Genomic DNA, 10,220 nt, shown 5'->3' with positions numbered 1-10,220 from the left:
GTCAGAAAAAATCTGACATACCTGGCACTGCAGTCGGCTTCCAGCATGTTTTAGATCAAGAACACAGATGAGTTGTTTAATTTACTGATGAACTGCTCCTGTAGACACTAATGAAGGCTGGGGAGACATTTCAGCTGTTAGACTAAGGTGTTAAGAAGATTAACGCATGGAGAGGAGATAGGTTTCACTTTTGCTTTGACCACAGATAATTATAAATGGGCAATAGGGGGTGCTAAAAGCAGGCAAAACTGCCAAGTGTACCTTTAAGGCTAAATGTGGTTTTTGTGATTTTGTGACGATAGCCTGCTAATCAAGATGAATAAGTACACTAACAAGAGCTAGTTCAGGGATGATTAGGTCTCAGAAGTTGGCACAAAACTTGCTGTGGCCCATTTAGTTCTGCTTGGTAACAATATCTATCTAAAGTCTCCATGAAGGAGATTGGAATAAATGATGTACATGTGGAACAGGATACTAGTAGAAACCAGTTCTCCTTGGTTGACCTGCTGCAGATGGTGGGTGATACGTGGTTACAAATCCATCATGATTTTAAGCTCAGTTAGTCCTCTGACCCTGATGGACCCGGTACCGGGTACGGGGTTTAGGGTCTGTTGGAACAGCAGCATCACAGATAGGGAGACACGAAGAAGCTGGACAGGTTGGTGAAGAAGTCCAGCTCCGTCCTGGGTTGTCCTCTGGACAAGACAAGAGGGTGCTGGTAAAACTCAGATCCATGCTAGACCACGAGTCACACGTCCTGCAGGACGCCCTGTCTGCTCTGGAGAGCAGCTTCAGCAACAGACTGATCCATCCTCGCTCTGTTAAGGACAGAAACTGCAGATCTCTGCTTCCTGCTGCTCTTAGACTCTTTAATGGTCATTGCTAATATGGAACCCGTACATCTGTAACTTTCCACTACAAATATCTTCACCGATATGTGAAATATTACCACAACTACCGTTATTATGTGCAATAATTATCTCGATGAACTCATTTACAATCATACTCTCGTTTATAGGTGACATGAAGGAATTACAGGAGCTGATTTAGTCTCTGCAGGCCACCGCTGCAAGGCACAAGGACATGAGGCAGAAGCAAGGACGTAATTTTCACTTTAGAAGTGGGGGGGACAGGGGGGACAGGGGGGGGGAGTTATCTTTACAATATGTTCTAATGGGAAACCGGCTTCAACACAAACGGTTGCTTTCCGCTTGGTCCTACAGCTCAACCAGTGTCAATTTAATATAGCGTAATATTGTTTTTGGATGGTAAAAAGTGCAGGGGTCAAAACTTGACTTTGGAAAAAGTGGGAGGGACATGTCCCCCCTGTTCCCCCCCAAAATTACATCCATGGGCAGAAGCCCCAACAGAGCCCTACATCATCTGTGGTGTACTCTGTCCTTTTTAAAAGTTCCTGTTTAACAACTGTTCCAGGTCTAAGCCTAGTTGCCACGCTTTTGTGTTCATGAAAGTAAGGTTCTGTCAGGGCCGGAGTCTGGATTTCTGTCTCGGTTGTCATGGTTACCCATGAAAAGCCTCTGATTTATAGTTTGCATTGTTTATTTTTGGTAGAAAGTAGGTGTGTGGAAGGCGGGATGCAACCCAAACACACATGATCACATTTCTAGGGTGTGATTTAGAAGGCAGAAAAGAAAGAAAGAAAGAAAGAAAGAAAGAAAGAAAGAAAGAAAGAATATAGCGCCTCTCAAGATAAAAATCTCAAGGCGCTACAAAATTGTGAGGAAGGGGAGAGAGAAAATGAAAAGGAAAGAAGGAATTCTGTTGATCACGGGAAAGGCGGAATGGGTAAAAAGAGCGGAACAAGGAGAGGGTGGTGAAGAAGCTACATGGTACCGAGCTCCCCCCTCCCCCAGGAAAAGCCAGTGTTAACAAATCATATTAATGTTGAGACAAACCATATACTGATCTTGTTTATTCAAGACATAAAAAAAAAATATTACAATTAATGACAAAAGAAATAATCAGAATAAAATGTTGCGTTGTAGGTGTGGATGACGGCGGACCATGTGTGGCAGAGCTGACCAGGAGGTAAAAAATGCAGGCTTCAGTAAAAGTAAAATGGTTTTAATGGAGGACTGGGAACGACAGGAACAAAACACAAGGACTACAAGCAACAATGATCTGACAAAGGACAGGAGCAAAACAGGTGTTATAAATACAGAAGGCTAATTAGGGAAACATGGGCAGGTTAACGAGGGACAGGTGAGAACAATACGGACTAATCAGGGCAGGAGAGAAACACAGTCAGGAGGGCAGGGGCAGAACGTGACATAAAAAATATATACTTGTTTCTGCTGCTCACAATTTTAAATAAGTGTTTATCTCCATAGTTTTTTGTGTGTGTGTGTGTGAACACAGCAACAGGTGAACAAACCTAAAACAATTAAATTTTAAGTTAAATTTGGGATAACATTTTAAAGAACTGAAATGCTTTTTTCTAAAATGTTTGCGTTTGTAAAATTTAAGTTAAATGTTTGTGATACGTACTGTTATTTTAATCAAAACGAATAAAGGTGCAACGCAGTACATCGCCATGGGCTAAATTCTCCCAGAATTACCACAAAAACCAATTTGGTGTGCCACCCCAAAAATTTCTTTGACCCCATCTGGCTACCCCATCTAAATTTTCTGGAGGCGCCCCTGAGTTTTATAGGTCAGAAAATTTGTTTGTTTAGGTCATTTTTGCTGAGCTTAAGTCTAAATTCTACACAAAGTTTTGTAAATGAGTTCTCAGTTCTGTTTACAAACTCATTTAGAAGTTTTTTTTACATGTAAATGGTAAACGGCCTGTATTTGATATAACACCTTCTAGAGTCATGTAACCCCCCAAGGCGCTTTACAACACAATCAGTCATTCACCCATTCACACACCCATTCACACCCTGGTGGTGGTGAACTACGATGTAGCCACAGCTGCCCTGGGGCGCGCTGACAAAGGCGAGGCTGCAGGGCACTGGCGCCACCAGCCCCTCTGACCACCCCCAGCAGGTTAAGTGTCTTGCCCAAGGACACAACGACAGCAACAGATTGAGCGGGGCTCGAACCTGCAACCTTTCGATCATGTGGCGAGGAAGCTAAGTTCTGCTTATTCTGCAGCCATCAGATTATGACTCCAGAGGGAGCCTGAAGAAAGGGCTCTTTCTTTTGTGTAATGTAGTTAACTTGAACGCCTTTATTCTTGAGATTGTAGTGATCAATAACAGTCAAAAAAAAAAAAAGAGTTCAGAAGATGTAGCAGTAACACAATAAAACTGAAGCAGAAGCAACACAAAAAGTAGCAGGATGGTTAAATATTTCTATGTAGATAACCTTGTGTGTTTTACTTTAAATCTCTTAAAGGTGTGGATCACTGAAAAACCATTTTTTAATGATTTTTAGGCCCGAGCAGCCAAAGCGCTGCGAAGGCCTGTTGTATCTGCTCTGTTTATTTTTCTTCCGCCAAGTAAATTGGCTTTTTGGAGGCCTTAACATACCCGAAAACTCAGGAATTTTTGCACACGTCAGGCGTGGTGTAAAATTTTGTATTTTAAAGGTCCCCCAAAAAATCGCGATAAAACTAGCTCCACAGCGCCCCCTAGAAAAAGAAAAATAACCCCCTCCGTAAACCTTAGTTTGTCGTACAGTGATGAAATTTTGTACACTTGTAGTACTCAAGAGTCCGTACAGAAAAGCCTCTTGCAACCATGGTCAACATCAAACAAGAAGTCGGCCATTTTGGTTTGAAGTGGTGATTTTGACCCCGTTTTGGCCGTTTCTAGGGTTCGCTTCTGATTGATTTACTCAGTCATTTTTCGCACGATCGTCTTGAAAGTTGTGGGAAATTGCTCAGAAGGGATGGGCGATCAAATAGAAAAATAAAACTGACTTTTCATATATGCTGAGGGGGCGGGACCAGGCCTCGAATTTCGACTATTCGCCCAAAAAATATAAATGGCTATAACTTCATACTCGAATAGAGTTACAAAAATTTCTGTGGTCATTCGACATCCAGCCACAAACTAAATTGAATGGTCGGATGATGACATCACACAAGCCCCGCCCCGTCAGGACCATAAAGGTCAAGTTTTACTGTGATAGGTCCCAAATTGCCCCATTTCACTTAATCACCACACATTTGTAGCTGGCAACTCAAGACAAGTGGATGTTTCTTGGCATCACTTTATGGGAGTTTTCGATTAAACTCAGCTGGGTCAAGCCCCGTGGAGTTATTAGGGCAAACCTGGCTGGAATCTAACAGTATTGACTCATATCAGTGACCATTATGTAAGGACCCAGAGTCTCTGGTTCTCTTTTATGGTTATTATTGTCGGCCATAATCTACGCCTAACAAACTCTTAACCTCAAAATAAAACGTTAATACTAACGTTAACTATTCAAACCGTTACAATATGTTTCAGGAAATTTGGCCACTCTGGCTCTCCGTAGATGTTTTCAGATTACACGGGGGAAGGAGAGTTTTGGCTCGTCTCTCACAAGCAGGATAAATGAATAGATCTTCTTTGGCAGCGATGGGGAAAAGCCTCACTTAAACATGAAGGAACGTCTCTAAATAATAAAAAAAAAATCAGGAAGCTAAATGCAAAGTTTATGGTAGAACACTGACCCAGAGGTTTTCTGATTGAGCAGACTTGTGAGAATACATGTAGTGGCCGCTTAGAGACGGCACAAGCTAGTCGCTAGCATAGCGGCTAGTTGAGTTGTATTGATATAAAGTCATCTTGTTTGAAATTATATCAACTTTTTAAGGATGTGTGTATATTTCCCAGCCCTAATCCAGACATCTCATAGTCATTGTTCCACCAATCACAGCCGTCTATCCCTGGTACTAAACACCAGGACTGATCACACATGGAGCATCTAACTAAGCCATCACCACTGATACAAACCTTCTCGCTCAATGGTCCTCTCACTGGTCTCCTCACTCTGAGAATATGTTGTATGGAGGTTCAAAGAACAGTTTCCAATTGTAAAAAATAAAAATATAAAACTGTATAGGGGACCTCATTTCTTAAGAAAATTATTCACCATTTTCTTTTTCTTTTTTTTTGACAGGTGACAAAATGATCCCAAGTAATATTTCTTCGACTGCAAGCTCCACAAATGAAACCATAGTGGAAAATAAAGCTGCCACAGCCATGGGCACACTGATCTTAAGTCTGGTTTTCCTTGTGGGATTCCCTGGAAACATCTTTGTCACCTGGAGCATCCTGGCTAGAGCTCGAAAGCAATCCATTACAACCCTACTCATTCTCAACCTATCCATTGCTGACGGCTCCCTAATGGCTCTTACCCCATTCTTCATTGCCTACCTTGCAATGATGAACTGGACGATTGGCAATGTGATGTGTAAAATCCTCTTCTACCTCTGTTTGCTCAACATGTATGCCTCTATTTACCTCATCATGGTGATGAGCATTTTTAGACTGCTGTCGGTGTTGTGGCCACGGCGGATTAGTGTCATCACTGGCAAGAGGACGATCATGCGTGTGCTGGCAGTTGTATGGGGGTTTGTGGTTATCGCCTCTATTCCAGCACTTTTCTTCCGAGAAGTGAGGCCAAAAAGGACTTCCCCAGGCATGGCGTGTGATTGCTTTCACGATGAAGACATGCAAGTAAGGATGTTTTATCTCGTTTTAGGAGTGTGTGCTACAATGACCAGAGGGAACTTTTCATGTATCTTTCTATCTTTATTTCCTTTGCCTTGAACAGGTGGTTTTGCAGTACATGCTGGAACTTGTACTGGGATTTCTAATACCTTATGGAGTCATTCTAGTTAGCTATATTTGCATCCTGCGACGGATCAGACGAACCAGATTCCACCGTCGCATTCGCAGCGAAAAGCTAATTATGGCCATTGTGTTGACCTTCTGCCTATTTTGGCTGCCTTACCATCTTATCAACATGGTGCAAGTATGTCTGGTTCATCATACTGTCAATGCTGTCATCAGTCAACATATTTACTCTCAATAATGAAATCATTGTTTTGCACTCAGGTTACGTGGGCTCTCTGTCCAGAGGGTAAAGTCAAAGCAATGTAAGTGATCTGCAAAAGCACTCGCCAACTCTACATTAATAACATTTGGTGCAAAGGTCATTCTTTTTAAAATCTGTGTGGTGTAAAAGCTCATGATGCAACTGTGCAGGATTTAAAACGGACATATGACTGATCCTGATGTATGAGGTTAGTCTGAATCAAAGACCGAAGGTGATTAGCTTATTTAGTTTCTATACCAATAAGTAAAATTCGGTGTTAGCTCTAACTGTATCCTCTACTTATATCTAACTATCTTTTAATACATTTTTGTAATTGGGATTTGGTTAGGACCCTATTTTGAAACTGTAGACATGCTGTTACCAGATTACAGTTCCACCCTCATCCACTAGGGGGCTGGTGTCAGAAATGAGCAAATGGTCTGAGGGGAGTCTGTGAGGAGTGGGAGGCGGAAACACACACTTGCAGGTTCACAGGAGACTGGGCTTCCAGGTTGCTGGAGAGGTGGAGGAGCTGAGCACAGAATTGAGAGCAGGATCCAGTAAGGTGGATGGTTGGTAAGGAGAGGATAGCCAGGGACCGGCTGGGAGACAGTGGGACTGGTCTGGTAGGTTGCGGGACAGGGTGAAAGGTGGTGGTGGAAAATCTGGAGAAGAAGCAAGTCACAAAAATCAGGCAGGCTCGGAAAAAACACACAGGAACTAGAAGATTAAACTGTCTAGAAGTAACGCTTAGTAGGTATCTATACTGATTCTTCTGAAAGAGGCTCGTGTCATCGATATCCAAGTTGAGCTAATCATCCAGCAAATGAAGATGTCTCCCATCAGCTTACATGTCCCTGGCCAACTGATGAGCAGATGGACTGCAACTGGTCCACTCCTTGACACGCCCACCAGCAGGAGAAGCTCAGAGAAGTTTAGATGTGAGAGGAGGACTCACCCCAGACCATGGCAGTAGTAAGTCCAAGGAAGATCCCATCTTCGTCACCTGTAACTTTGATTGGCGATTTCATTTAGCAGCAAACCATCTTCCCATGCTAAGTGCAGACTGTTTTCCTGCCATCGCCACCAACAGAAAGCTGTTTTGAAGAGTTTTGTGAAGAAAATGTGAACTTAGTGCTCATCAGAGGCGAGAAAGAAGGGACCTTCCTTTGACATACTACGATTCCAAATGATGTGACTGGGAGCCCTGGCCTTTCTGATCAGCTCATTCTCCATAGTTGGAGATCAGCAAGACATTATCTACATGCTAACTCGAAGCTAACAAAGTTTTTCTGGGCATTTTTAGCAGGAAAAATGCGGTAACGCTAAATATGCCGGGGAAAACAGTTAGCTTGTGGTTAGCATGTAGCTAATGTCCTGCTGATCTCTATCCGTGGTGAATGAGCTGATCCAAAAGGCCAGGGCTCCCGGTCACAGTGGTCTGGCTCTGCTTGTAATTTAACAGTTCCAGTCCATCTTAGATCTCCACAGGTGACCAGCATGACTACAGCCTTGCACGGGAGCCAGTCGTTGCTGCGAGCAAGCTACCCGCTCCTTGGAGCCCTTCTTAGATTGTTGGGTTAGCTAGTAGCTGCATCGGTTGCATTTGTTCCAACTCTGTTCTAAACGTAACAGTCCCACCCTCAGCTCCACTTCTTTTCCCAATTTGTGGATTGTCTGGGCATGACTCGGTCAAAATATCAGTGGTGGGAACCTCCCATTTTTAGCTTCAACTTTCCCCCCGGTGGAGCAATGGGCGTGCTATGTCCACATTTTTATATGTTGATAGGCAAAACACTTTACCTGCCTTGGGTATATATAATTTGCTTTAGATGAGAGCTTCTACAAAATTCTTGACTTTTGCATAATTATAAATATCTCTTTTCAAAATATCTGCATTATTTTTTAAGGCGGTGCTAGGAGAGTAGAATAAGCTGGTAGACTAGTTTAATGTGAAGTGGAATTTCACTTTGCGTCATTTCAATAGAAAACCTAAAATCCAACTTATCTCAACCAAAATATTTGGTGGCAACAAATTGATGGATGGTTCTTTGTGATAAATCTTTGCAATGTGTCATAAATTGGATTTCCTGTTCACTTTCCCCCACTAGGTTAGACACAATATGGCGCCGGAGTCGAGCTGTTTCCTCATCTGTTGCCTTCATGAGCAGCTGTGCCAACCCGGTGCTCTACTTCTTCGCTGGAAAGTCCTACATCAGACGAGAGGGGCTGGCGTTCATGGCTCGCTTGTTTGAGCGTACAGCTTTGGACAGCAACAGGAAAAGCCGGCAGAACAGCCACGATAGCCGGGACAAAGACAAAGATGCAGAAATCGTTACGCTCAAAAACAAAGACATAGAAGACCTGGAGTCTGCTACAAATTCAAGTAGTAAAGTAAAAAGTGATAAATAGAGAAGAAACAAGGAGATGTGTTTGATGGTGGCCTCTCTGGAACAAGAAGCCATCCTTTGAATCTCCAATGTAAATGTAGCATTGAGAGTGCCATGCTAAACTTGTTTCTGGTAAACATTGACGACAACATGAGGGACAACTCATTTGCTGTTACAGACTTTGGAATCACATGGATGCTAACCCTGGAAATGCTTCCACACCGAGGGTCTAAAATTGGTGTTTTCAACTATAATCAGAAAGGTGGCTATGGGCCAGTGCTGTGAAAGGTGCTGCTGGATTCCATCCACTCAAAAATGACTGCAATGCACATCCAATACTGGTCCAAACTATAAAGGTAAAAGCAGAAAACCTTGTCTTTTTTTTTTTTTTTTTTGCAGAAGCTGTCTCCAATAAACTTTCAGAAAAAAAACACAACTTTTGCACAGTTATGTTACTTTTACAGCGATAAGTTAAAAGTCGAGAAACGCATTGAGAAAAATGGTGCATTCACATCTGGGTCAACCCAGCCTGGTCTTGAAAGCACTGGCCCGGTCAAGCACAGCCAGGTTTTGTTCACACAGCATTCTCTGGAACACGGAATCTCCGAGCATGTGGGCAGGGTTAAAGACGCTCAGAGAAGTCTGTAGTGTCCTCCTTCATTGGTAAACAAAGGCAGTGTGTTGGGTCAGTTCTGCCTGAAGCGAACTACCGGAAGAGAAGGTCTGACAACATGGTCGGTTGAGCACGGAAAATACGCAGGCTACCCAGATGTGAACACAACATACCATTCCTGGGCGGTTCCGAGCCAACCCAGATGTGAAAACGCCATTAGATACTTTTAATGACCCCATCATCTGAGGGCTGATGCTTTTTGTCCATAGCTTCTTTTTGTGCATAAATGATTCATTTGTTTGTTATTTGTTATTATTTTTATAAAATTTTGTAAATCAGGGTAACAATTTTCACTTTATTTGTAAAAATATATAAAATAAAAAACTATTTTGTTATAACTTCAGAGCAAGCTGTCCATGCAAGCAGTCGGGTCCTCTGCTGCTACTCTTCAATGATGCACTAAATGCAGAGGTGTGGACTCGAGTCACATGACTTGGACTCGAGTCGGACTCGAGTCATTATTTCAATGACTTCTGACATGACTTGATAAAATTTATAAAGACTTGACTCAGACTTGAATAACGATGACTTGTGACTTGAATCGACTTGCTTCTGTAATGTCCAGCAATGGTCAGTTTTTAAGTACAGTTTGACCCTTCAATATCTGGTCAAAATGGAGGCATGAGACTGCATGTGTTCCCTTTAATCTGCCTGCCTTCATCCCATCAGCTGAAGCTCAGAGCCTCTCTGCAGCTCTGAACACATGATAACGTATTGTCAACAGTGATGTTCTCTCCTCAAGACTTCCCTTATCGTTCATGCCTCTGAATAAGTGAACACTCGCAGCTCGGATTAGTTGCTAAATCAAATAATGATTTCTTAAATGAAATATGAACATTTAAAACTTATAAGTTAAATAATCATTAAATAAAAGTTTGTTTATTGTAACTTATAATAATTATAATATAATGAAATGCTTTCATTAATCTGTGATTGAAGTTTTAAATGAATGTTATGTTATGATCACATTGGAAGATTTATATATGTTTCAGCATGCTGACTCACAGTGATGCAGGGGACTGTTCTGTTCTGGTCCTGCTGGACCTGACTGCAGCCTTTGACACTGTTGACCATCACCTGCTACTGGAGAGGCTGAGAGACTGGGTAGGCCTATCAGGATCTGCTCTGGAGTGGTTCTCCTCTTATCTCTCTGAGCGCTCCTT

General features: G+C 42.4%; 1 protein-coding gene across 1 annotated transcript in view; it reads left to right on the top strand.

Annotated features, from left to right (window-relative positions):
* ltb4r2a (leukotriene B4 receptor 2a) overlaps window positions 1-9,332 on the top strand; it is a 14,206-nt gene extending 4,874 nt beyond the window's left edge. The window contains exons 2-5 of the mRNA XM_054747568.2: window positions 5,074-5,633; window positions 5,731-5,931; window positions 6,015-6,055; window positions 8,106-9,332. Of these exons, the coding sequence (XP_054603543.2) occupies window positions 5,082-5,633; window positions 5,731-5,931; window positions 6,015-6,055; window positions 8,106-8,406 (1,095 nt within the window). The 5' untranslated portion in view covers window positions 5,074-5,081 and the 3' untranslated portion in view covers window positions 8,407-9,332. The remainder of the gene's footprint in view (window positions 1-5,073; window positions 5,634-5,730; window positions 5,932-6,014; window positions 6,056-8,105) is intronic.
* Window positions 9,333-10,220: the final 888 nt, after the last annotated feature.

This window comes from Nothobranchius furzeri, chromosome 14 (genome assembly GCF_043380555.1).
Source record: "Nothobranchius furzeri strain GRZ-AD chromosome 14, NfurGRZ-RIMD1, whole genome shotgun sequence".
NCBI lineage: Eukaryota > Metazoa > Chordata > Actinopteri > Cyprinodontiformes > Nothobranchiidae > Nothobranchius > Nothobranchius furzeri.
The sequence above is the reverse complement of the archived record's forward strand: the minus strand, read 5'-3'. Positions and strand labels throughout refer to the sequence as shown.